General features: G+C 41.3%; 1 protein-coding gene across 3 annotated transcripts; it reads left to right on the top strand.

Moving 5' to 3' along the window:
• On the top strand, positions 1–25,947 carry MAJIN (membrane anchored junction protein). 3 transcript variants are annotated; one of them, XM_025286638.3, is made up of 11 exons: positions 1–150; positions 8,561–8,678; positions 14,409–14,454; positions 17,131–17,206; positions 17,380–17,505; positions 18,371–18,402; positions 18,702–18,793; positions 20,346–20,409; positions 23,991–24,063; positions 24,945–25,062; positions 25,614–25,947. In XM_025286638.3, exons 2-11 carry the CDS (start codon positions 8,578–8,580, stop codon positions 25,657–25,659), a joined length of 774 nt encoding a protein of 257 aa, XP_025142423.1. In that variant the 5' UTR covers positions 1–150; positions 8,561–8,577; the 3' UTR covers positions 25,660–25,947. The 3 variants fall into 3 exon arrangements, with proteins under 3 accessions (XP_025142423.1, XP_025142424.1, XP_044799626.1); XM_025286639.3 differs by lacking the exon at positions 1–150 and adding an exon at positions 186–300; XM_044943691.2 differs by lacking the exon at positions 1–150 and adding an exon at positions 338–486.
• Positions 25,948–27,351: the final 1,404 nt, after the last annotated feature.

Genomic DNA, 27,351 nt, shown 5'->3' with positions numbered 1-27,351 from the left:
CCCCGGGCAGCGTCTCAGCGGCGCGCACGCGCAGACCACGCCCAGGTCTCGGAGCGCGCCTACCTGGCGACCCGGGTGCGCAGTTGCGCGTGCGCTGAAGGCCTGGTCTGCGTGCGGCAAGAGTTGAGGCGCGGGCACGAGGGCGAGCAGGTCAGCAAGCCAGGCTTCGGGCGAGGTCGGCGCCCGCTCTTTTTAAAGAACAGATTTTAGTGGGTACCCTGGCCCAAGCCAATTTGATGAGGCGCGAAGAACCCCTGTAAGAAAGAGCCAGGCCGCGCCTGGGAGGTCCTTGGGTCTGAGGTAACAACTGGCAGCGGCCTGTTTCTCTAGTGAAGTTGGCGCCTTTCTCTGAAGGAGATTTCGGGCCCAGTCCCCATTCCGCAGCCGCCTCCTGAGGCAGCCTTAGAAGCCCCGGGCCCCTTTGGATGCCCAGCGCAGGGCCTCGTGGTTAGGGCGGCGGCCTGGAGCTCAGGTCGGGGTAACCAGGTGAGCAGGGATGGAAGCCAGGCAGGCGCCGAACTATGTCCAGATCCCCTTCCACGGGCGAGTGAGCAGGGCGGAGGTGAAGGAACCCCAGGGACAGTTCTTGCTGCCATACCACACCCAGCACGAAGTGCTGCCTCTGGCACAGATCCAGTCTTCTAAGCCCCCCAGCTCTCCCTCGCCACAGCCTCTTAAAAAAACAAAGCTGCACACAAAAGCCATCATTCTGGTTCATAACCATCCTCTAACTCAGGCTTAGGAGTTGGCGTGAAAACATGACTTCTTTCATCGAAATATGTCTTGTCACATCATGTCTTAATGATTTGAATGAATTTCTTGTTTTCAGATGCCTGACTGAATCTAGGAAGTAAGTATCAATATTTGAGTCATAGCTCTCAGTGAGATCTCTCTGTTCAACTACTCAGGTCCTTGAATCTTGGCATCTGGGAAACGTATACTTGACCCTACGTCCTTGACTTTTCTGAACTTAATTCCTTAATCTGCAGATAGTAAACGTACCACAATATCCAACAGCCTACCTAGAACGTCTAGATATTTTGTGGGCACCTGAAGATTGAGCATATCCCAAAATGGACTCAATGATCTTCCCCTCAAAAACTTACTTTCTAAGGCTCCTTTTTTGGCGGGGGGAAGAGGTATCTTTATTTTTCAATTGTTTGTTCAAGCAGCTCACAATCCTTGTCTGGACTTCTTCTTTACCCTGTCAAGTCACCAAATCATGACTAGACGTCTTCTAAACCAGACCACTTCTCTTCATCTCCACTCTCATCACTATAAACCGGGCTATTATCAGCTTCTGCCAGGAACCACAGGAGTCTCCTAACGGAGCCTCTTTCATCTGTTCTGGTTCTGGGTTATTTCCTACATTACAATCAGAGGGATTGTTTTGATTTTTTGGTTTGTTTTTTTTTTAAACCCACAGATATGTGATCATGTCATCTCTTTATTATGCCCTTCAATGCCTTCTGATTGCTCTTTGGATAGACTTCACAGTTCATAGCCTGGCCTATGAGGAAGGCCCTCTTTCCTTCTCTATCTGTATTTTCTCCCTGGATGATCTTACTGTTCCAATAGCTTCCAATACCATCTTCAAATACCACCTAAACACTGATAACTCAAGTTTATATTTCTGTCCTGATTTCCACTCCTTGCATACCAAGAGACCACCCCCTTGACATATCCACAGGATATGTCAGGCCACAGGATATCTAACAGGCCTCTCACGCTTACCCAGAACAGAAAGAGAATGGCAAATTCTTTTTTTTTTTTTTGGTGGCACCAGGCAGCTTATGGGATCTTAGTTCCCCTGCCAAAGATTGAACTTGGGCCCTTGGCAGTGAAAGCCCAGAGTCCTAACTGCTGGACTGCCAGAGAATTCCCTAGAATGGCAAATCTTTTTTTTCAGAATTCTTCTCCATCTCAGTAAAGGGTGTGTACCATTACCTGTCTAATAGCGTAGACCAAAATCAAGAGCCATTCTTGATTCCCACATCTAGTCCATCAGTCTAAAATACACCCCCAATCTAAGTAGTTACTGACTACTAAGGCCTCAAAGTCTGAATCTGAAGCATCTTTCTGCTGGACTGCTACAACTCTTCAGTTCATCTTTCTCTTGGCAGCCAGAGTACTGTTTCTAAAGCATAAATCAAATAATTACACTTCTTTTTAGGAGATCTGGGTTCGATCCCTAGATCAGGAAGATCCCCTGGAGAAGGGAAAGGCTACCCACTCCAGTATTCTGGCCTGGAGAATTCCATGGACTGTATAGTCTATGGTGTCACAAAGAGTCAGACACGACTGAGCAACTTTCACTTTCACTAGCATAAAATCGCAACTCTACAATGGCTGGCAGCCTTTATATGATCTGGCTCTTGCCTAGCTCTCTGACTTCATTTCTTTCTACTCAAGTCTTCATTCTCTGTGCTCCAGTCATACTGACCTTTCTGTCATTTAACTACCAATCATCACAGGGCATCTGTGCTTGGTTTTTCCTGCTTGGAATGCTTTTCCCCTTGACTTTGTCGTTTCACTTTCCATTAAGGCCATAACTCAGTTTGATCTCTTCTGAAAGCCCTTCACTGGCCACACTAAAGCAGTCTCCCAGTCACTCTCTACTACAAAACCCTGTTTTATTTTCTTCATAATACTTAAACAATACTTCAAATTACATTGATTTATTTATGTGTTTATTATTGTTCTCCAAACTTCCTGAACTCTAAGCTGTTAAAGACAAAGAATCATGTCTTTCTTATTACCCGCTCTGTCATTGCTGAAAGAAATGCCTGATACATAGTAGGCTCTCAAGTGTGTGGTGACTCACTGTTTACCTTTGTAGTTTTAGTTTGTCACGCTTCTTGCCAACTGTGTGCAGAAGTACTATACTTCTCCCTCTTGAAATGACAGCAGTCTCTGTCAACTGAGGACTGTTGTATCTGCTTTTCTTGTACCTACATCAGACCCCTCACCCACTCACCATTTGTGTCTTCCCCAACTCATACTCATCCTTCAAATATGAGTCACTTACATGAAGTTCCCTGACTTCCATTCTAGGTTAGGATTCTCTTTCATGTTCCTATGTCACCCTGTCCTTTTTTGTAGCAGTCATCATCCTTAAAATTATTTGTAAGCTCTTTTCAGGCAGTTACTGAGTTCTTATTATTCCCCACTTTATCTCCAGCACTTAAGTTTCTGGAACATAGTTGGTATGCAGATAATTGTGAACGGAATGAATAAATATTGAATGAATACAAGATCGAGAGGATCAAATCAGATAAAAATTAGGAGAGCATTTAGCGTGAAGTATAAGTTAGCTGAATCTGCCCTGCCTACTTCAATAGATGTTTTTGAATCTTATGAGATAGGGATAGATGGGAAAAGCATTGTATAAACTGAAAGTGCTTTTATAAATGTAAGATTTTATTCATCAGATCCCTATGGTCTGATGATCTTTCAAAGTGCTAGATTTTGTTTCTTAGCAGTTATGCCTGATTCTATTATATTAGAGATATACTTAGGTGGTAAAATATAAAGATATAAAGAATTGAGGCTAATATTGAGTCTAGGATAATTCATAAGGTAACTATATTCTTGACACCCTTAATTCAGTGGGACTACCTTGCTTTAGCAATACATCTGTGTTTTAGTCTTGCTCTTGATGTATGACCTTGGTCAAATTAGATGATCTCCTCATGTCAGGTTTATCTTTTTGTAAACCTAGTGAATATAATTTTTATCTTCCCAGTATCTCACCAGAATTAAAGGCAGTAAAATATTTCAGATTTCCTGTGTGAAATTTGCTCTCTTTGTATAAAAAGTAATACAGTTTTTTATTAACTTCGTTTCTTCAGAATCTGCCATTTTTTCATGCCAAGAACACAGCTGTATATTTTAGAAGCTTTCTTTTCACACTTCGTCTGTCTTCTGTCACTAAGACCCTGAGATATGTACATCAAGGACTCAAAGTTTATAGCGCAAAACTGCAAAAGACGCGTCTTTCTGTTTAGCTAAGGATATTCTCTTCACCATTTGCCCTTCTGAAAGTACTGATGCTTTTTTATCATTTTAAAATCTTTGCAGGTGCTGCTTCAGGGCAATTCACCCAGTGGTATAACCAAAAAATAAAATATCCCTCATTGCCTGCAATTTTACATCCAAATGCTTTTAGGATTCCTGGGATTAGGATTTTTAGAGTTCTGCAGTGAATTCAGTGTGATATGAATGCTAATAGGTTGATCTTCATGTGGTGGTTTAGTCACTAAGTCGTGTCTGACTCTTGCGACCCCTTGGACTGTAGCCTGCCAGGCTTTTCTGTCCATGGGATTCTCGAGGCAAGAATACCGGAGTGGGTTGCCATTTTCTTCTCCAAGGATCTTCATGTAACAAGCCACAACTATTGGGCAGGGTGGTGAGATGAGATACCATTCTATTGCTTTTTCCAAGTAAGGAGCACAGTCCCAGACCTATTGACCAAAGATAATTCTTCCATTAGCTCTTAGGATGGTTAAAATGAAAGTGGAAGAGACATTTAGGTGTAAAGAGTAACTTAAGAAGTTCACTTAATCTCCTTTCTGCCCTATTGAGTTGTTCACTAAGGCCTTTTGATTTCATTTCAGGACACCTTCCTATCCCTCTGTTAGAAGATTTAGTTACTTCTCCCCTCCCAAACAAAACAAAACAAAATCTGACACAGTTCCAGTTGCAAATATATTTCTGAATAAATGCCAGTGGTGTTTTAAAGATTGTGTCTTACCAGAAAGAGTAGGTAGAAGTCTAATGGGAAAGAATGACATCAGTAGGCATAGAAGTATCTTGGGTAGTCTTAGATCAGCTCCTCTTGTCCTATATCTTAACTCTTGGATTTGTTTTGCTTTTAAAACAGCTATTCTTTATTGAATAACCTATGCATAGAGCACTGCAATAAGCAATTATACATGCATTATTTCATTAATCATCCTAGTCACCCTGCAAGGTGAGGAAATTGAGAATAGTTCCTTTTGAAAATAGAGCTCAAAGACAAACAAATGTGAAAGAAACCCTTTATATCCCAAGATATAATCCTAAGAAGCTCTAATCCAGAAATGCTGCACTTTGGCTTGATGTCTTTGTACCCAAATTGAGGATGCTATCCAGATTTATGCGATTGACCAGGGTTATAGTTTAATAAAATGATCAGGTGATGTGTTATGGAAAATGTATCAGCCAAAGGATTCAACAATCTTGGGGGCTAATCCTGGTTCCATACTGAGTTATGTGACCTATAGCAGTCATTTCCTTCTTTGATGAATTCACTTCCTTTGAAATGAAGGGCACTTCAGCTATAGGCAAGCATGAATCTCATTGGAAATATAGGTTTTCAGAGAGTTTGGATCTATTTCAGCAAAGGCAGGCAGACTTTTGAAACTAGCCAAGGACTTCTGAAGGTAGAAGGAGAAGCCAAGCTTCTGTCCTCAGCCTCAGTTCTAAAACTTGGATGTTGGATTCATAGCATGAGTGGGATTTCCCTGTTTTGTCTTTTGGCCCAAACTCATTAGTGGTCACAGAGCCTGTTATGTTAGACCTGCTCATAAATGTATTTTTAATGAATGCTTATGAAAGCTCTTATTAACTCTGCGGAGGGTTTTCCCATCAAGTATCACCAGATATATTTAATGCTGGTACTTCTGTATGATCTTCTCCTTCAGCTTCAGTAGTCATATCATTATCTTCATATTGCATTCAGCACTGATTCAAGTTATGTGCATTGACCCACATGTTTCTTTATGTGAGGCAAATTACTAAAACCTTAAAAAAATCTTTCCCTTTCTAACATCAGTGCCTATATGTCATTTAAATCTATTATTGGGGAATTTCAAGGAAAGAGTCTTAATTGAGATTTGTCAGATTGTGTACTGATATTAAAGCTAAACACTTCTCTTGAGTTTGCTTTTCTAGTAAAGCATTAAGAGAGAAACTTCAAATCTATCAAAAGAGCTAATGTTAATATAATTAACCAGCGTTTATGAAGTGCTTTTTACAGCATTATTTCATTTAATCCTCACAGAAATTTCAGGGATAAGTGTATTCCCCTTTTAGAGATGTAGAAATTGAGAAATGAAAAGGCTAAGTGACTTGATTCAGGTCGAATGACTGTTAAGAGGCAGAGCTAGAACTCAAGCCTTCGTCCTCCAATTACAAATCCTGTGTCTTTCCCACTATCCCATATTGCCTATAACTTCTCTTCTTTTGTTTTAAAGGCATCATGTTTTATGATCACCTAAATTGGCTGCGAGTCCGACCTTTCATCTGTAAGGTCACCAACTTAATGCTGTGTTCTTGGGACACAGTGTCACCATGACTGCAGTCCTCATGTTGGAAAATAACCTTGTGAATCTTTGAACCACTGCTACTATGTGGTTGTTTGGGATTATGCTGTCTAATCTTTATTTTCGAATTGAGTAATTAGTGTGTGGTGTTTGTTTCTGAAGCAGGCAGGCAGCAATTAACAGGAACAGGCCCCAGCTAGAAGAGGATTGTTTTTACTTCTCTCAGCCAGCCAGCCAGCTATAGCACAGCACATGAAGTTTCCTCTTTGGATTGTCATTTCCAGCAAATGTTCTTCATTTCCTTTGCTCTGATGGCCCCAGTCCTCAGTCTGTGGTGACTGCATTTTAGAAGAACCCTCTGAATAATGAAGGGCTCAGTGTTTGTGGCAGCAAACCTAAGTCTCATCAGGTGGTCCCTGCCTATTTGGTAAAGTCGTCTAGCACCAAAAACACTATCAAATCTAGCATGGGTTCTTGCCATGCCGAGGGCATGGAGAATGTGCAAGTTTTTCTCAGGAAGTGAATAGTATTTCCCCTCTGGTAACTCTGCAGTTGGCACCAACTATTTCTTTTCACTTTTGAGTGCAATTCTAGTCTAAATAGTCTCAGGTTTTGGCTCCAGCCTCCTGTCATTCTAATCCCAAGCAGCCAAGATCGGACACTGGGATATCTCTTTACTGGCAGCCCCACACTTGAACTTTGGAAATTGTGGGGAATGCCATTCTTTGGGCACATAGATCTTCCAACTGTACATATTAGAGTTCTCCCTGCTGAGTAGGCATGGAATCAGGGTAATATGGAGGAAAGAATAATGAAAATAGTTCTTTATTTGTGTATAATATGTTAATACTTGCAAAATGATTTTATAGTCATTATCTTGTTTTGTTTTGTTTTTGCTTTCTAATAACCCCAGGAAGCAGCATGGAAAAGTGGTTAAGACCATCAGGTCTCCATTAACACTGCCTCAATTTGAATTCCAATTCCAAAATCCATAGCCATAGAAAACTTACTTCATCTCTCAGTGCTTCAATTTCCTCATCTATCATATTTAGACTACTTACTTCATACGCTTTTTGTGAGAATTAAGTAAGATCTATATATAAGGTACTTAGAATAGGGTATGACAAAAAATTGTTGTTAGTTGTTATACACATAAGTTGTTATTATTGTATAAATAATAAAACCAAGGCCTAGAAAAGCTATGTAGGAATAATGGAACTGAGATTAAAACATAAAGTATTCTTACTTTGTGCTTGTCCTGTCTACCTCAGCTCAGCTGCCTCAGAAATCAATACCTTGCATTGTATATGGGTAGATTTGATCCTAGAAACTCTGGACCTTTTACTCTCATTATTTATTATTTAAACTTCCATATGAAGAGACAGAAAGTACAAGGCTTATTATCTCTACTTTACAAATAAAAAGAGGCATAGAAAAGTCCTCTGAGCGCATACCAAGTGCTCTCTTGGAGTAGAGGAGGCATGCCATACTTCGTTTTCCATTTCTTCTTCTGAGTTTCCCACAGAGAGGCCCTTAAGTGAGTAGAGATTCTGGAATAGGAAAAGTAAAACTAGTAAGTGCTAGGAGAGTAGGGGGCACTATTGTGGCGCAGGGTCCTCTCATAAGTGGTGAAGAAGAATAGTTGAGAGGTGGGGAAGATAAGGCACTTCTTGGCAAGACTTTAAAACATTAGTGTACATCCTTATTTACTGCATTGGCTGTAGCAGGAAGGTGTGCTAATTCCTAAACGTCACAGAAAATTAACAGCAGAGGTGTTCCCAATTGCCTCTTACTGGTGCATCCTTTGAACTGTTTCATTATTTGATTTGAGCCCTCTTCACATTGGCCTAGGTTCCAGAGAAAATGGGGGCAAGGGATGAGAACAGATGCAAGAGATATTTGGGAGATAGATTTAATCCTAACAAAAACCCTGTTATCATCAGATGTTAGTATCATTAGTCTCATGGAAAAGAAGTAATTTGTACAAGGTCATAAGGTAAACAGCAAAACTTTAACTTAGGTCTTCTGACTTCAAGTATAAAGATTATCTCAGAATATCATATATCCTCCCCATGCAGGTGGGGAAATGATCCAGGTAATTAATATTAGAACTGAGCCTGGGACATAGGCAGTGATACTGAGAACTGGACATTATACTGATGAAGAGATGCTACAGATTGGGCAGGCTTTATTTCCATACATAAGGAACCATATTTAGCTTTTTCGTAATTCTTTAATACTTCTATTTTATTTAGGTTACTGTTTGGAAGCAATGGGTTTAAAACCTTTCACCTACCCATTTCCAGAGACGAGATTTCTTCATGCAGGACCCAACGTGTATAAATTCAAAATTAGATATGGCAACAGCATCAGGTAATTTTAAAACTAGGGGGGTAGCCTTTACAAACACAGGTTAATACATTCCCACAGGTCATTCCTTCTCTGCCTTCACCAAGTCCAGGAGACTGGCTGAAGCAGCACCTTGTAGCTCTCTTTTCCAGGTATTTTATGTTCTATATATTTATTATTCATATAAGTTTTTAAATTAGTAATAGCATACCTTTGGGGCAGTGGTTCTCAAATTATCTCAGGACCCCTTTGCACTCTTAAAATTGAGGCTTCCAAAGAGTTTTTGATTAAATGAGTCATACTTGTCAATATTTATCATATAAAATCAAAAGAACAATTTCAAGTAATTACTTATTAATTTAAAAATACTACAACATTTTATTTAAAATAGCCATATTTTTAAAAATTAATAAGAAGATTGGCATTGTTTATATTCCTGAGACTACCCCAGGAATGCAAGGATAGTTGAGTATACAAAAATCAATCAATATAATGCACCACATTAATAGAAAGAAGAGAAAAAAGACCACATGACCCTCTCAATGGATGCAGAAAAGGCATTTGACCAAATCTAGCACCCTTTCATGATAAAAATACTCAAACTAGAAATAGAAGGGAGCTTCCTCAATATAAAGTCTATATATGAAAAACCCAAGCTAACAACATACTCCGGAGAAGGCAATGGCAACCCACTCCAGTACTCTTGCCTGGAAAATCCCATGGACGGAGGGGCCTGGTGGGCTGCAGTCCATGGGGTCGCTAGGAGTTGGACACGACTGAGCGACTTCACTTTCACTTTTCACTTTCATGCATTGGAGAAGGAAAGGGCAACCCACTCCAGTGTTCTTGCCTGGAGAATCCCAGGGACGGGGGAGCCTGGTGGGCTGCCGTATATGGGGTCGCACAGAGTCGGACACGACTGAAGCGACTTAGCAGCTGCAGCAACAACATACTCAGTGGTGAAAAACTTAATCTTTTTCCTTAAGATCAGGAACAAGATAAGGATGCCCACTTTCATCACTTCTGTTCATCATGGTACTAGAGTTCTAGCCGGAGCAATTAGTCAAGAAAAAAAAATGCATACATATTGGAAAGGAAGAAGTGAAACTTTCTCTGTTTGCAGATGATGTGATTTTTTTTTTTTTCTTTTTTGGCTGCACCACATGGCTTGTGAGATCTTAGTTCCACAACCAGGGATTGAACTTGAGCTTTTGGCAGCGAAAGCATGGAGTCCTAACGACTAGACTGCCAGGGAATTCCTGGCATGATCTTATATGTGGAAAAACCTAAAAAATCCACACAAACCAACAAAAAACTGTTAAACCTTATCAATGAATTCAGCAAAGTTATACTAAATCAACATCAGTTGATTTGTATACACTAGCAGTAAACTAGTAGTAATTTCTGAAAAGAAAATTAAGAAAACAATTTTTCTTACAATAGTATCAAAAAGAAAAAAATTCTTAGCAATAAATTCAACCAATGAGGTACAAGACTTGCACACTGAAAACTAAAAAATATTTCTGAGAGAAAGGAGACCTAAATAGAAAGACCTCTATGGGAATTCCATGGTGATCTAGTGGTTAGGACCCAGAATTCCACTGTCAGAGCTGGATTTAATCCCTGGTCAGGGAATTTAAGATTCCACAAGCCATGCAGAGAGGCCAAAATAATTAATTAATTAATTAGAAAGATATCTGTGTTCATGGATTGGAAGACTTAATATTGTTAAGATGGGAATTCCCTGGCAATCCAGTGATTGGGACTCTGTGCTTTCACTGCCAGGGGCAGGGGTTTGATCCCTGGTTAGGGAACTGTTAATAAGATCCTGCATGCCCTGTGGTGCAGCCAAATATACACATTGTTAAGATGAAAACAGTACTCAAGCAATCAGCAGATTCAATGTAATCCCTAGCAAAATCCCAATGGCACTTTTTTTTGCAAATGTACAAACCCAACCTAAAATTCATATGGAATTTCAAGGGATCCCAAATAGCCAAAACAATCTTGGAAAAGAACAGATTTGAAGTACTCATACTTGCCAATTAAAAAACTTCCTACAAAACTATAAGTAATCAAAAAGTGTGGTACTGCATAAGGACAGACTATAAACCAATAAATAGTATAGAATTGAGAGCCCAGAAATAAAACCTCACTAACATCTATGGTCAACTGATTTTTGACTAGAATGCCAAGAGCATTCAATGGGAAAGAACAGTTTCTTTAACAAATGGTTCTGGGAAAACTGGATATCCACATGCAGAAGAATAAAGTTGGACCCTTATCTTACACAATATACTACAGTTAACTAAAAATGGATCAAAGATGTAAATAAGAGCTAAAACTAAAACTCTTAGAATAAAACATAGGGGCAAATCTTTATGACTTTGGATTTGGCAGTGGTTTCTTAAATACAACACCAAACACACAGGCCTCAAAAGAAACGAGATAAATTGCACTTAGTTGATTTTATAAAATTTATATGTCTAAGAACCCTACTAACAGAGTGAAAAGGAAAACCACAGATGAGAAAAGATATTTGCAAATCATGTATCTGATAAGAGTTTAATATCCAGAACATATAAAGAACTACAACTCAACAACAAAAAGATAAGCAATCCAATTGAAAATGGACAAAGGACTTGAATAGACATTCTCTAAAGAAGATATACAAATGGCCAGTAAGCACATGAAAAAATGCTCAATATCCTTAGTCACTAGGAAAATGCAAATCAAAATTGCAATGATATACCACTTCACACCTACTAGGATAGCTATAATTAAAAAACAAAACAACAGTTGTTGACAAGGATGTGGAGAAATGGGAACTTTCATACATTGCTGGTGGGAATGTAAAATGGTGCAGATACTATGGAAACTGGTTTAGCAGTTCCTCAAAGAGTTAAAATTACCATGAAGAAATGAAGTTGCTCAGTCGTGACCGACTCTTTGTGACCCCATGGACTGTAGCCAACCAGGCTCCATCCATGAGATTTTCCAGGCAAGAATACTGGAGTGAGTTGCCATTTCCTTCTCCAGAGGATCTTCCCGACTCAGGGAAGACACTTTACCATCTGAGCCACCAGGGAAGCCCTTACCATATGACTATATTACCATATGACCCAGCAGTTTCATTCCTAGGTATATGCCAGTCACAACAGGGCAAATCTTGTATGATTCTGCTTATATGAAATATTAAAATAGGAAAACTCATAGAGACAGGCTGGGTAAAGGGAAGAATGTGGAGTTATTGTTTAAAGAGCACAATGTTTCAGTTTGTGGAAATAAGTTTTAGAAATAAGGTAGTGCTGACTGCAAGCCATGGTTTTGAATACAATATTGTATGGAAAAACCTGAACAAAATTTTTGGCCAACCCATTAATTAATGCCACTGAATTATATACTTAAAAATAGTTAAAATGGAAAAGTTGAGGTTATATGTATTTTAGCACAACTTTTAAATGTATAATATTAATTTAAAAATAATGATATACCTATTAAGTTTTAATATATTTTTATTAAAAATAACTATATACTCCAGTATTTTTGCCTGGAGAATCCCATGGACAGAGGAGCCTGGCAAGCTACAGTCCGTGGAGTGGCAAAAGAGTCAAACACAACTTTGTAACTAAACCATATTTTCTAAAGCAAAAAATTAATGGGAGGATTGACATCACATTAAATTTCTGCAAATCTCATTAATGTCTGGCTTAATAAAAAAACTGCTAGATTATCGTATTTGCTTTTACATTTAATCTGTCGTGAATTTTTTCTTTTGGTTGAATTACATGAAAAACTCAGCTGTACATATATATGTAGCGTTACATATATTTTCCAACAAAGGTCCATATAGTCAAAGGTATGGTTTTTCCAGTAGTCATGTATAGATGTGAGAGTTGGACCACAGAGAAGGCTGAGCACCGAAGAATTGATGCTTTCAAACCACAGTGCTGGAGAAGACTCTTGAGAGTCCCTTGGACAGCAAGGAGATCAAACTAGTCAATCCTAAAGGAAATCAACTCTGAATATTTATTGGAAGGACTGATGCTGAAGCCAAAGCTCTAATCCTTTGGCCACCTGATGTCAAGAGCCAACTCATTGGAGAAGATCCCGATGCTGGGAAAGATTGAGGGCAGGAGGAGAAGGAGCAACAGAGGTGGTTGGACGGCATCATTGACTCTGTGGACATGGGTTTGAGCAAACTCCAGGAGATGGTGAAGGACAGGGAAGCCGGCATGCTGCAGTCCATGGGGTTGCAAAGAGTTGGACACTACTGATCAACTGAACAACAAATGTTTGTAGTAGGGAAAGGTAGGAATATATTAATAGTCTTCTCAGATCATTGTGGATAATCTTCTTTGGCCCTGCGTCAAAACTTGACAAATAAAAGTTGTTTATTTTGTTTCTTTTTACATTTTAATTATTTTTTTAAATTAAAAAAATTGGTTGTTTTTTTTTTGGCTGCACAGCACAACTTGTGGGATCTCTCACGCCACAGTAGTAAAAGTGCCGAGTCCTAACCACTAGACAACCAGGAAACTCAGTTTCATTTTTTAAAAATATAGTAGTTCTTTAAAGGTTAGTTGCAATGTGGAATCTGAAATTATATCACTGTACTTTCTGATCTCTGCAACATTAAAATCCATTGGTCTATCTTGTTCTTTGAAAGCTGATCTATCTTTTACCTAGAATGATTTTGTAACCTGAAGTGTTTCTATGGTCGCTTGGAAAATATTGTTTCACTTGCAGATTGTTCAAATGTCAACACACTTCATTATACAGTATCAAAAAACATATTTGCTAATATCACTACCAATCTTATCAGAAAAATGGCCAAGTATTTGGAAGTTGTCAACCCTACAGTGGTGGATAAAAGTTTTCCAAAATTCAAAATTTTACTTGAAATCCAAAAATTTATCCTTAACAACAAATACTGTCAGTTTTATTGATAAGCTCACTGTTCGCTTTTGAGAAAATGTCTGTCACATTCCCAAGTCTGAATAAGCACCATCGTTTATCTGTCAGCTGACCAGTCAAATAAAATATGAAAAAGCATGTGGTTCAGTTTGCAACTTAAACAGTTGTGCAGGCACTTCTCAAGAGAACCATCATCTTCTGGTATGCCGCAGAAACGCTTTATCCATACTTCCTGTTTTATCACAGAATATATTAAAATCCATTATTTGGGGGGTGAGATTTATAGAATTATTAAGGCCTTACTTCTTCCTCTAACGTATTAAATGGAATTGAATTTTTTTTCCTGTGTGGTTGCAAAGATGGCTACAATTGCTAGTACAGTTTAGTGCAACTGACTAGATCTGTGCCAAGGCACCAGCATTTTGACCACCACAGATTTTGCACTATGATACAAATGTCAATATAGTGAGAAAGGCAAATAATATCTTAGTATTATTATGAAACTAATTTTGCCCTTGGAGACTCCTTGAAAGGGTCTTGAGGACCCCCGGAGGTCCGCAGATTGCACTTGTACTACTGGTCTAATCAGTTATTAACTTTAGCGGTGGAAATGCCAGGTCCTGGCGGGGTATGGAGAAGATACTCTGGTACAGCCTGTACCAGTTTTCAGTCTGCACCGCCTGGTGAGCTCTTCTTCCCTTGAGCACTGGGTCAGCACACGCAATTGTCATTTAGTTATGTTCCCTTAGCTCATTGGAAATGTCATTTTTACTAGGGTCTGTTGTCTCCAGAGCTTTTCTTCTTGGCTCACTTACTTCTTGTCTGTTTACCTTCTAGAGGGGAAGAAGTAGAAAACAAGGAAGTCATCGTCCAGGAGCTGGAGGTAGGGAAAGAAGCAGACAACTTCTGGGAATGTAGTTTTTTAAGCTGAGGATGCATCCCTATTTAGATTTTAGTTGTTTCCTTCAAACTGAGTCACAATCTCCGCTTGATTACTTGACTTCTCCCTGCCACATTTCCTCTGCAGAGAAAGGTTACTGTTTTTCCAGGGGAATTAAAGCCTATACTCTTTCTCAATTTTCCTAGTTGAAGTGTCAGCACCTTTGAGGCTAAGAGTGATTTTGTTTCCACTAGAGTTCCCAGCCATGGGCAGCTGTCTTTTGTGGCGGCTGGCATAGAGAAAGCATCCAGAGGACTGCCGCCTTCCAGGGCTCTGGGAAACCTCACTATCCCAACCACTGCCTGGTACTTGACGTTCAGGAAACTCAACTGTAAATACACAGACAAGGCTGCTGTGTCTTCATTTTAATTGGAAACATTTGCATCTGCTATATTTCCTCTTCATTTTCATTCCTTTCCTACCCAACTCTAATGGCTTTAAATTCTCCCACGAGAAGAAGACAAAGAAGGTGGACAAATTTGTAAACTGGTGAAAGCATTGGACAAGGAATTAGAGTTCTGGAGGCTGGCCCCAGTTTCTAGTCCTGGCTGAACCGCTAAGAAATGTGTGAGCCTTAGCAAATCACTTATCTCTCTGGGTCTTATTTGCCTCATTCATAACATGAGAGTTTTAAACTAGTGTATTCTTTTCTAACTTCATGACTGAGTGATGTATGACTGTTGTGATTTATAAAGACATATGCTGCCACATTTCAAAGAATTTGAATATAATTACATACACAAATGCAAAACTGTGAAACCAAAGAGTTGAGTCAAAGCCTTAAAGGTACTCTTTAGCTATGTGTTGAAAAATACATTAGGATCTTTGAGGACCTCAGAGGCATCATTATAAATAGCAATTATTTTAACATAGGACCATGACAGTTTTCTGCTTATTTTAATTATGAGTAGAGCAAAATTTATTTCACTTTGCTTCACTTAATATGGGCAGAGAAAAGCTCAAGGCAGTAAAGTATTGCAAACATGGTTTTTAGAACCAGTGAAACCTGGATTTGAACTCTAGTTCTGCCTTCACAGTACAATTTTTGGGAAATTTGTCTTCCTTATCTGAGTCTGTTTCCTTACCTGTCAGTAAGATTGATAAATAATATCGGTTTTCAGGATTGTAGTAAGGATTAGAAATATGCAGTTCTTGCTGCACAATAGTTCATCTAATGGTAGCTAGAGAACACCTATATGCATTTATAATCATATAAAAATGTGTTTTTTTAAACATTTATTGATTTATTTGGCTGCACGGGTCTCAGTTGCAGGATCTTTGGTCTTTGTTGAAGCATGCGAACTCTTTGTCACAGCATGCAGAATCTAGTTCCCTAACCAGGGATCAAAACCAGGCCTCCTGCAATAGGAGTGTGGAGTCTTAGCCACTGGACCACCAGGGAATTCCCTAAAACTTTTTGAAGTGCTTTTTATATGTTCTTTTTTTTTTACTCTCATTAGTTTTGAAGCAGAAGTTATCCTTTGTCATTCACTTAGAAAACATATATTGATAAGCAGTTTAGCCCAATGATTAGGAGTGTAAGCTCTGGAGCCCCACTGCCTGGGTTTGTGTCTTAACTCCATCATTACTAGCTGTGTAGCCTTCCATAAATCACTGTACCTCTCTCTGTCTTAGTTTCCTCAGCGGTAAAATGAGGATAATAGAAATCTTTTATCTTAAAGGGTTCTTGAGTAGTGGTGAGTGCTCAGTCATGTCAGACTCTTTGCCCATATACTAATAAGCATAGGTTAATTAGAGACTAAATAATTAAGATTTAAAGACAGTAGAAGAAAAGGTTTGACATAAACAAAAGCAAAATAAGTACATATAAATAAATACCAATATTATTCATTGGGGCTTTCCTGGTGGCTCAGATGGTAAAGAATCTGCCTGTAATGGGGTTCAGTCCCTGGCTTGAGAAGATCCCCTGGAGAAGGGAATGGCTACCCACTCCAGTATTCTTGCCTGGAGAATTTCATGGACAGAGGAGCCTGGCTGCAGTCCATAGGGTCATAGAAAGTCCAGCAGAACTGAGCAACAAATCCAGGATCTATTTGTTGAGGACCTGTTATGCTTCATCCACTATGGTAGAGAAGGGATGCTAAGACAAATCAGGTATGTATTCTCCTTCAAGAAGATTTCTTAGTAAAGAAAATAAAAATATGTACATGGAGGGAATTCTCTGGCAATCCAGTGGTTAGGACTCAGCACTTTCACTGCCGGGCCAGAGTTCAGTCTCTGGTCAGGGAATTCAGATTTCACAAGCCTGGAGGCACAGAAGGGGGAAAAAGATGCATGGAATATAGTGAAGTCCCAAGGCTAACTACTGTGAAATTTGAGACCTGTAGTTAATTCAACTTGGGAAATTAGGGAAAATTTTGTGGAGGAGATGGCTTTTGAGTTGTGCCATAAAAGAATAAGTGGAATTTAGTCATATGATGATGGACTAAAAGGGTATTGCAGGCCAGAGCAGAGAAGTGGAGAAGTGGAAGGTATATTCAGGGAACAGCAAGTAGTTGGACTCTAAAAGAGTATAGGGTATGTGAAGAACAGCGATAGAGATAAGTTGATAGACTGGCTGAAATTAGTATTAAAGTTATTTCACATTTTTTTTTTCAGGATTCTATTCGTGCGGTCTTAGGAAACCTGGATAATTTACAGCCATTTGCTACAGAACACTTTATTGTATTTCCCTGTATCCTTTCTTTCCTGGGGGGAATGAACTGCAATTCACACTGTAGATTCAAGTGGAAGCAGCAAACCCGTGCGGTTTGGAGGGTAGGTCACGGAAAGGAGATGGAGTCTTTCCTCTAAAATAATACTCAGGGATTCATACTGGCTACATCCTCAGTCCTTAGCACATCCCAGATAAAAGCAAATGGGAAAGAGTGTCCCATCTGAAGTTCAAACATGGGGAAGCTGTCTTGGTCCCTTATCCATTTGTTTTCACTCTGTATGTGGAGATGAAATGCTTTCATGAAAATCTGTCACCAGGTAAGTAGAACGATGAAAGTGTAGGTGGAGGAGAAGGAAAAGGGGGCGGTTGAACATCCATGGGTTAGCAGTGCCGAATGTGGTGAAACAGCCAGATTGAGCCCCCACACTGACACTGCAGAAGTCAGGAGCATGTCCTCCAAGCTAGACTGCCCGGTTCCAATCTTGGTGGATTTGCCACTTAGGAGTGTGTGACCTTAGATAAATTACTCAGTCTTCGTATGTCTCCTTTGTGAAATGGTGAAAACTAATAATAGTCATTGAGTTGTTGAAAATATTAAATGTGTACTGGGAAATGGAAAGTACAGTGTGACTTAGGGTAATAACTCAATGAAAAATAACCTATGATATAAATAATTCCTTCCATTTTAGAGTATTTAATGACTTTCACTAAGTAATATCTTAAACATATCTCCCAATTTTTAATCTCTGGGGGCCATTGTTATTTTTACAAATAGAGAGACAAGGAGACACCTACCAGTTTGATTTGGAAAAAAAAAAGTACAAAGGCATTATCTCAAAATACCTCAATTCATTTGTCACTGATGCCATAAGTTCTACCTTTTTTCTTTCATAATAGGGATCATCCCCTTTTAAGTGACTTATTGTTACAATATTATCTGTGTCAGACTTTTTAGATGACACAGTGGAGTCAAGTCATCTCTCACCACGTCATCTCCACATGACTTGTAGATGACAATAAAATAAGGGAGGAAAAAAGTTTGGAGACACAGTATTTCTTGGAAAACTGATAACCAGGTGAAAGGGAAAAGGGCACACACCAAAGTTTTATCTAGGACCAGTTCTAAGAAGTCAATGAAGAAACAGCCTTGCTTCATTATGATATTCAAATTTCCTGTTGTAGGAAAATCAATGAACAGCAGTCCTCTTGGGTTGGTAAGTTTGCCTTTTCTTTATGAAATGAAAATTGCCTTTATTGCCTCTTATTATCTCATGTTTTGCTCTTGACTCCTCTTTTTTGCCCCTTGGTTGTTGCCCAGGTCCAATAAGGATTGTATACTTGAGAATTTTTTATCTTCTTGGCTAGATTTCTGAGACTTTGTCTATCCTTACTTACAAAGCTGATGTTAAAAGCTGCCTTTGGCAATTTATAGATGGGCAGTTCTCTTCACTGTGCCCTCATGTGAGCAACTCTGGAAAAGGAAAAGTCTCAGGAATCTGGTTCTTCTCTGAAGGTCCTGGCAGAGAGGAAAACAGCAGAAGCCGTGCTGAAGAAACGAAAACGCAGAGAAGTGCCCAGTTCCCCAGCCAGGCCAGGGCTGGACAGGTCAGTGGTGTTGAGTGAGGCACTAAACCCTGCATTCTAGTTAGGCCTTGCCCTCTGTTGGGGTAAGTCACTCTCTGTCTCAGGGCTTCATTCATAGCTGCTTATTCAGGTGGGTAGACTAAGGGAAGGAAGCAAGTTGGTATTTGCAATGTAGTTTGCAAATCTACTTCCTCAGCAAAGTAGAATTTTTCTGTTCATTATCCTCAGTGAGGACTGAGGGAATTCCCTGGTGGTCCAGTGGTTAGGACTCTGAGCTTCCACTGCAGGGGCCACAGGTTCCATCCCTGGTTAGGGAACTAAGATCTTGGTGGCTCAGGGGTAAAAAATCCGCCTGCCAATGCAGGAGACTCAGGTCTGATCCCTGGGTCGGGAAGATCCCCTGAAGAAGGAAATGGCAACCCACTCCAGTGCTCTTGCCTGGGAAATTCCATGGATAGAGGAGGCTGGCAGGCTGCAGTCCATGGGGTCTCAAAGAGTTGGACAGGACTGAGCAACTAAACAACAAGCCGAGCAGTGCAGCCAAAAAACAGAAAGAAAAAAGAAAAGACACTCACGAGGCATAAGATATGAAGTCCCACAGTATTATACATGAACATAGAGAAAGCCTCAAAAGAGTGAGAACGAATAAAATATAATCTTATTTTATGCAGTGAGTAGTATATTTTTGTGCCTGCTCTCAGTTTTCCGGCAGGTGTGGGTGGTTGTGTCTGCTGCTTGCGGAGCCTGTGCAGCTTTTGGAACTCTACCTTAAGAGGTAGTACAGGCCGAAACATAGATGTCTGTAAGAGGGTATGCCTCAATTACTGGCTGAGGTGCTGCAAATTACAGGGAGCGTTGAGCACAACTCTTAACATGTTGAAGTTACTATTGTAGGGGCTACTTATTTCTTCTTTTGATTCTCTGTCAGGGACAGAATGAGTCAGTAAGACAATTCAGTTTTTCATATTAGCACCCACAGAGAGATGCTGGAATAATCCAAGGTGTGGTTTGCTCCCCAACCCAAAGTGCTTTCAACTCAGGTTCACAGAAAGCAAGTGTTCTTTTCCTGATATTATGTGGGCACCAAGACATACAAGGGCAGTGGGGATGTATGGGGCTGTGAGGGTGGGCCATGCAGGAGCTGACCCTTACACTGTCCAAATGCACGTGTCAGTGAAGAGGTGGGAAATTCCTCCTCCAGACAGGTGGGATGTGAGGGTGCTTGGAGGTATGAAGCTTTGCTTGGTTCTGTTTGACTGAATTTTTCACGGAGAAGGGGCCTCATGTCTTCCCTTTCTCTGTGTTTTGATGCCCAACCAAGTATTTCAAAATCCTGCTGTCAATCACATTTTCCCTTTCTCAACCCCTAGATCCCCAAGTGTCTCAAATTGTGATTCTGCTGTGAATTAAACAGCACCCAAAGAGAATTTGGCCACACAATTTATTCTGTAGGCCAGGAGTGGCATAAAAATAGCCAACCTGCTGAAATATTCATCTGGGACACTTTTGCTTGAATGTGATGATGTTGCCACTGCCAGTAATGTTTCTTGGGCTTTTTTTCCTCCCACTTTAGGGCCGAGATGGGGACTTCCAGTCAAGGGCTCAGCAAAAAGAAGCCCCCTATGGAAACCAGGAGGGTATGCACCAAAATGGAGACTTCAAGACTCTTGGCTATTTCTGTTTGGTTACGAGTCAGGATTCCTATTACCAGCACATCTTGGTCCTAAGTACAGACTGAATTCATTGCACTCATTCTCAGGTTTCCCTGTCTGCAGAACAACTTTCAGCCATCCACCCTTGCCACAGCCTGTCCTAAACGTAGCTGCATAATACACACATCGATGAATCCTTTTGTTAAAAAGCCTTCTCTTAGCTTAAAGAGCTGCTTTTTTATACTCTGCAGTCGAAAAAGAAAATAGGTCTGTTGAGTTGAGGTGAAATCCAGTGTAGAATTTTTTTTTCGAAAGCTTTTTGCCCTCATCTGCACTGGAGTCTGAGTCTGGGAACATCTAATTTTTACAGACAAAATAGGTTTGTATCAGCACAGGATACTGGTAAAAGAAAACTTCTTTTAGAGCAGTGATGGGTCGGCCTCAATAATACTTGATTCATTTTGTGAGGTCTGTTCTCCATTTAGATATTCATACATCTGCTACTCCTCAATTTTAGGGCCTCTTTTCCATAATAATCCCTAAAATAATGCCCTTTTTCCTTGAAATAGCTGTTATTTGTGACGTTTCTTACTTCTCCACCATAGCTCCAAAGCAGCTCTGACCTTTATTTCCTAGCTCACCTCCCTCACCTTCCCAGGATCCAAAACATGATCAGTTATTGAGTAAACATTTACATATTCATTCATTCAGCAAACATTTATTGAGTATCTACTGTGTGCCAAGTACTAGCAAGCACACTGTCCCCCAGAAGTGCTGAAAGTATAAAGCTGGGCAGACAATTGATGATAAATGTGCTATGAACAGGAATAAAGGAAGCCCAGGGGACAAAGGGACCACAAAGGAGAACCTCACTGAGACCAAGTGGATGTGAGAGAGAGTTCCCAGAGTAGCTCAGGGTAGCGCCAAGCACTTAGGCCAAGTGGAAAGAGTGTAAGAGTACAGTACTTTTGGTGACCTACTGGAGAGGTCAGCACAGGCTTCATCCTAAAAGGTCTTAAAGCCACCTTCAGGATCACAGGAATTCCCTAAAACATTTTTAAGCAGAAAACTGATTTTCATTTCTAAACATTTCCGTCCCCTGTTTGCCAGGCATTGTGTTAGGTGCTGGAGTGCACACAAACATATAAAATCTAGTTTTTTTCCAGGAGTTTACCATTTAGCTGGAGTAGAGTGAACCCATAAAGATGAAGACCTCTGCCTCTGTAGGCAGGGGCAGGGTGCAGAGCCATGTTGTTACACCCATGGCCAGCTGGCCCATGCAGTGATCTTAGCAGATGGTTTCCCTCTGTACTCTCATCCTTTCAAGAGGGAAGAAGAAGAATTTAGAAAGTACAAGAAGAGTACATGAAGCTCTGAAGAACAAAGACACTTTACACAACCAAGATAATTACTATTAAAGGAACACTTCCCTCACTCTCTACCCTTTGTACCTTCCTATTCTTAGTCTGACGCATCATCTCCCTCAAGAACCCACAGTTTCTTAACTCAACATAATTACCTTGTCAACCTGATACTGGGTTAGAAAAAAACTCTGAGGAAAAAAGAAAAGGAATATGTTTATTGATTTTGACTCAAAGCCCAAATGATCTCCATTGTAGACCCTGTTCTCAGAGAGCAGACGTCTCTTAAATTAACATGATCACAGTGACTCTTAGTGCAAGTCACTAAGAGCTGGAAGAATCGAACATGCTCCTTTGGTCCGGTGCTTAATATCTTCGCTCCCCTTTGGGGGAAGTTAAGGTGTAGAAACACAGTCAGTATGGATTGTGCACATCTGTACACATAGGGAGCCTGTGCAGGGAAAGCTTAGAAGAATACAACACGTACCTGAATAAGGTCTCTGTTTCATCAGAGGTGTTTAGGGAGAATGGATAAGAAGGGCAGACTCATTACTTTTGTTACTTCAGCTCCCAGATCTAGAGATCCAGACTTTAAAAGGATGAAAAAATGGAAGAGAGCAGATGAGTGGTCCAGAAGGGAAATAGACTGCCGTGCATGTAGCTTTCTTTTCTGCCTCTGCTTGCTTGACCTGCACTTCCAAGCAGAGGTGACCCTGAACATACAGGGGACAGCTTTGCATCAGGTTTTCAGGGTATTATTGTGGCTGGATGTCCTGGATGGTACCCTCAGTTTTATTTCAGGCTATAATGTTTTTCCTCTCTTACAACATTTGCCTGAGGAAACCTCTGTCAAGATTTCAGGAGAGCACAAAGGCTGTCTTACCATGGAAATTTCCACTGGTTCAGAGATGGGCTGTACCTCTGCCCCAGGGCCTTTGCGCTTCTGGTCCCCACTTCCAACCTTAGTAGATGCTTTCCTTAGGGCCAATGCAGCAGGATTTAAATTGCAAACCGTAGTTTCCTTAAGTTCATGAGAATCTTTCCCTCAAGCTAGAAATCATATCTAGGGCCTCTAGTTTCCCCTCCACCCTATATAAGAAGAAGAGAGAGGTAGTCTCCTTCTGCCCAAGAGATCTTTTCACTTTTATAGGGGTATGACTTAGGTGGCTGCCCATGTGGTCTGGGATTTAAGGGTTTGTGGAAAAGGTTACCAGCAATATCAGCTCATGCTTAGCTTGGAGGACCTGTCCTCCCTTTCCTGGCATTGCTGTGCCTCTGCCCGCTTGATACACCCTAACAGTCGGCAGCCGCTTGCTACAGAATTCTTCACCAGCAAAATGGCTCAAGAACTCCCCAGCACTGCTGGGTAGTCAAGCCTCAGGTTTTGCCTCAATGAGGGAAGTGACCAGTTGGCAGTGATTCCCAAAAAGAAATATATAAACAGTGTTTCTGACTATCTAGGAGTCTCAGAGAATATTATAGGCTTGGAACCAGGCTATAGAGTGTCCTCTTCAAAGTACAAAGGAAGGTCTATAGGGCAGTAGCACAGGGAGTAATAAGATTGCGTTGTAGTGTGCTGGCTGCTTATGCCACAGTCATGTTTCTGCTGGCTCTAGCCACATTGATCATATTTACATGTTAATGGCAACGTGCTCTTGTACATCATGTCCTTGTCTGGAATGCCCTGCTCTCTTTGACTCCTTGATGCTGTCCATCGAGGCCCCATTTAAATAACACTTCCCCTGTGAAGTCTTCCTTGTCTAACCACTACCCACTCTCTTCACATCCTTCTCAGCAACCACAGCACTCTATATAGACTGATAGGGTAGTCTTATCACACTGACTTATAGTACTTAGTTTATATGTCAGTTTTACCACATAGATTATACTTTTCTCCAAGGTAAAATAAAGGTCCTCCTGATTTCTGGAAACTTGAAATTCTGTCCTTGGCAATAGCTGGTACTCAGAAACATGGAATGGTAAGGTACACCCAGCTTGGTTTGTTCTTGTCTGTTAAACATTATGATTTTAGAAGGACAGTGTTTGGGAAGCTGATATGGGAAAAGGACAGAAAAATAGAACCTGCCTGGTCAGTCAGGAGCCAGACCCCAGCACTGATGTGAAATCTCTTCACCAGCAAATAGCATTCAGACCCCCAAGCTGGAAAAGAGTAAAGTTTAAGACTTTTCTTGGTCTTTTAATCAGAACAGAGAAAGAAAAATCCAGCAAGAATGCCAGAAGACCCCAGCATTTGATGTCACCGATGTCCAGGACCAGGGTAGGTTCTGGTCTCCTCTAATAAGCATCCTGTCCTCTTTAGTGCCCTGATGAGCAAAGCAGCATAGAGCTCTTTGAGTCTGGGCACACTCAGTGGGCGATGTGCCTTGCTCCCGTGGAGGTGCTTGTTGCCCATTCAGTCTGGGGGCATGCTCTTGGGTAATAGGAGCCCCTGCAGTAAAATCCCAGGGACGGCAGAGCCTGGTGGACTGCCATCTCTGGGGTCGCACAGAGTCGGACACGACTGAAGCGACTTAGCAGCAGCAGCAGTTCCCAAATGGAGTGAAAGAGGCAATGCAAGTTCTTCTTGTGCTTCTGATAGCAAAACTGGTGCTCCCACAGTTTCAGAACATTCCATGTAAGTTTTACAGAAAAGTTGGGAGGGATATGCTTTGCTTTTCTATCCCAGAGAACAATCTTTGGGAAGCTGTCTCTCTTCCTCTTCTCTTTGGGGCATTAGTGTTAATATGGAAGGTGCAGATGGTGCTCGGCAGGGGCTGGGATTGCATGTCAAGGTGTCGCCCTTTCGGCTTGTTGATCTTTCACTCAGCATGAGAATTCAGTATGGATACAGTTATCACAGATGCAGGCACATGAGCAAAGTGAGTTCTCCAGCAAGTTGTCAGTCCATGTGTGGACACACCAGCTACGGTAGGTGTCTAGGATTTGAGCAGTGTAAAAAATCTTGACCTGACTTTGAAAATACTCCAAGGTCAGAATAGCCTCGTACTGAGCTGGGATGAAATTGAGAAGATCAGAGCAAACAATGCCCCTGGCTTCACTTATCCTGGTTTGAGGCTGCCCTTGGCTCATGCTCGGTGTCCTGCCTTCTCCTGCTCACATACAAGTAGCCCTTTCCCTGCCTGAGTGTTTCCCTTGCAGATTCTAAGTGGGAGGACAGCCTGGTAGGGAAGACTATCCCACCATCGCAGCAAAACAATCCACCTCCAGCTGAGGGACCCACAGAGCTGGGAACCAGTGGCTTCTTCGGGTTTCTGACGTAAGACAGACTTCTCTCCTGCCATTAAACTTAGCCTCATTGAATCTCTCAGGGAAAGAAGACTAGAAAAGAAAGTGGATTACCCTTATAAATCGCTATTTTGTGCAGAACAAATGATGGAAATGAGATAGAGCTTTAGGGTCCTAACTAACCTACCCCACCCTGGTGTGCCCAGCATTGATCTGATATCCCAAATGTTACTTGGACAACAACTATTCTTATTGTGTTTGGGTTATTCAGTTGATTTCGTTACTAAAATAGTTCCATTCTTCTCTCTGAACCTAGGCTCTGTCTTCAGAGTCCTTTTTGCAGAGTACAAAACAAATCCCTTCATCTATCTAGAGCTCAGCCATCCCATTGCTATTGTTCTTTATTTATACCTCCAGAGTATAATTTAACTTGGGTACCTTTTCAAATGCTGTTTCAGACTTGAATTTCCAATCAGTGGTCTCAGAGCAGAAATGCCCTAGCTAATAATAGAGCCTTAATGGGACCTGGGAGAGGGGAACTGGACCTCTGGAGTCTCAACCTGCTCTGCTCTCCTTCTGCAGCTCTCTCTTCCCGTTTAGGTATTTCTTCAGAAAGAGCAGCCAGTGAGCCTCCTAAATGCAGCAATGGGAGGGGCAGTGACCCTTCCCACTCCACTCTCTGCTTATGACGCGCCAGTCGTGGAGAACGAAAGCCCCAGACTCCCTGAGTCCTCTTGTGGGTTTGTCTTGTCATTTGCCTCTTTACAAAGGAGTGTCCTCACCCAATTTAAATCACTAAGAATGTAAGTTTCTAAAATGCTCTAGTCTGAGAATTTTACTGCCCAATGGGCCAGTTGGGTCTTTCATCTCTAGCACTTTGATTTCTAATGACAATAAATTATTTATGAAGACTTAATCACTGAATTTTAGTGGGGGTAGAGAGAGAGCAAACTCTTATCTTTTTCTCAAGATAGAGGGATCCAGTTGTTAACAGAACACTTTGGGTAGGTGGAGTCTGTACCTGACCTCAAATCCTCAACTCTCCTGGCCGGGTTAGAGAATGTCCATGTCCTGAGCCCTGCTGCCCCTCAAGAAATCATGTCTTGTCAGTTCACCCCATTTGGCCCCAAAATACAGTCTCTTCGTAGATAAATTCTTCTCATCTAGCTACTCCTTTGGCTTTTGACAGTAATGCAGACCAGTTTACTGGATTAACTTGAAGTTAGTGTAGGTTAGAGGCATTTTTTAACTGCAGAGATGATCAGCATTAGAATAGGCCACTTGGTAAGGTAATGAGCCCTTGTCACTCCTACTCTTTGAACAGAGCTGATTATCTGTCATGCTGGAAGTGTCTCATGGTAAATGGAAAAGTTAGGGCTGGACTGCTAAAGGGGTCTCTTGGAGACCCCTTGTTCTGATACCTTTCCCTAGGTGGGGAGGACAGATGAGGTGGGCTACTGAAGGACCTGGGACCTGAGGGGAGAAGGGCTGAAGGGGAAGTCACTCTGTGTGAGGACTGGAGGACTAGGGACAAGTTGTGTTTACAGCCTTTGCTCTCCTGTCCCAAACACAGCCTGCTTTACAAAGCTGTCCAGAGGCTCAGCTCCAGAGTCTGGAGATCTGAGTAGTGCCATTCTGACTTCCAAGCTTACAATGAACCCTTGGCAAAGTCACTTTCCTTTCTGGTTCTTATTTTCTCATCTGGAAAATGAAAGGGTCGGATCTGATGAGCTCTCCAGTGCCTTCCAGCTCTGGCTGTGCGTGTGGTTGGCTCCGCTTCTGAGCAGGCCAGTGCGACTGTAGCCCTGGGGCGTGCAGGGCCCGAGTTAGCACTGGCTTCCTTCTCGCACCTCCCTTGCCCGGCCCCTGTGGTCTCGCTGATGACAGGGGTCTTTTTCTAACTTGCCACATTCTCGCCCCAGGTATAATTTAGCACCATGCATGAACAGCAGATTTGGGTTCCAGATCAGCCCTGCCATAAACTAGCGTGTGACCTTCAGTAAATTTCCTTCTCTGAACCTTAGTTGCCTTCACCTGCAACACCAGAGCCAGGGCTGGACTAAATGATTGGATCTGCTGAGGTTGATGGCTTCAGGCTCTTCCAAGTGTCAGGTCCCTGTTATTCCAGGAACTAGGGGGAGCCCCACCCTGCAGCTGACCCCCAGAATGAGAAGTCATCCACTTGATAGTGAAAGTGAAGCTCTGAAACGAACTTAGAACCCCCTGCCCCACTCTCCTCTGGCTCTGCCATGAAGCACCTCTCGGGATATCCCCACTGATATCATCAGTGAGACGCTTTCACCTCCCTTGTCTGTAAGAA

The sequence above is a fragment of the Bubalus bubalis genome, chromosome 5 (assembly GCF_019923935.1).
Source record: "Bubalus bubalis isolate 160015118507 breed Murrah chromosome 5, NDDB_SH_1, whole genome shotgun sequence".
Taxonomy (NCBI): domain Eukaryota; kingdom Metazoa; phylum Chordata; class Mammalia; order Artiodactyla; family Bovidae; genus Bubalus; species Bubalus bubalis.
Note: the sequence above shows the minus strand (reverse complement) of the source record. Positions and strands in the feature narration are given on the sequence as shown.

Bases quoted from the DNA above. Each gene is read 5' to 3' on its own strand.
- MAJIN (XM_025286638.3), top strand. From the start codon at position 8,578: ATGGGTTTAAAACCTTTCACCTACCCATTTCCAGAGACGAGATTTCTT. The intron at 8,679-14,408 runs GTAATTTTAAAA...TTTACCTTCTAG, and splicing joins AGATATGGCAACAGCATCAG to AGGGGAAGAAGTAGAAAACA. The intron at 18,403-18,701 runs GTAAGTTTGCCT...TCTTCTCTGAAG, and splicing joins ACAGCAGTCCTCTTGGGTTG to GTCCTGGCAGAGAGGAAAAC.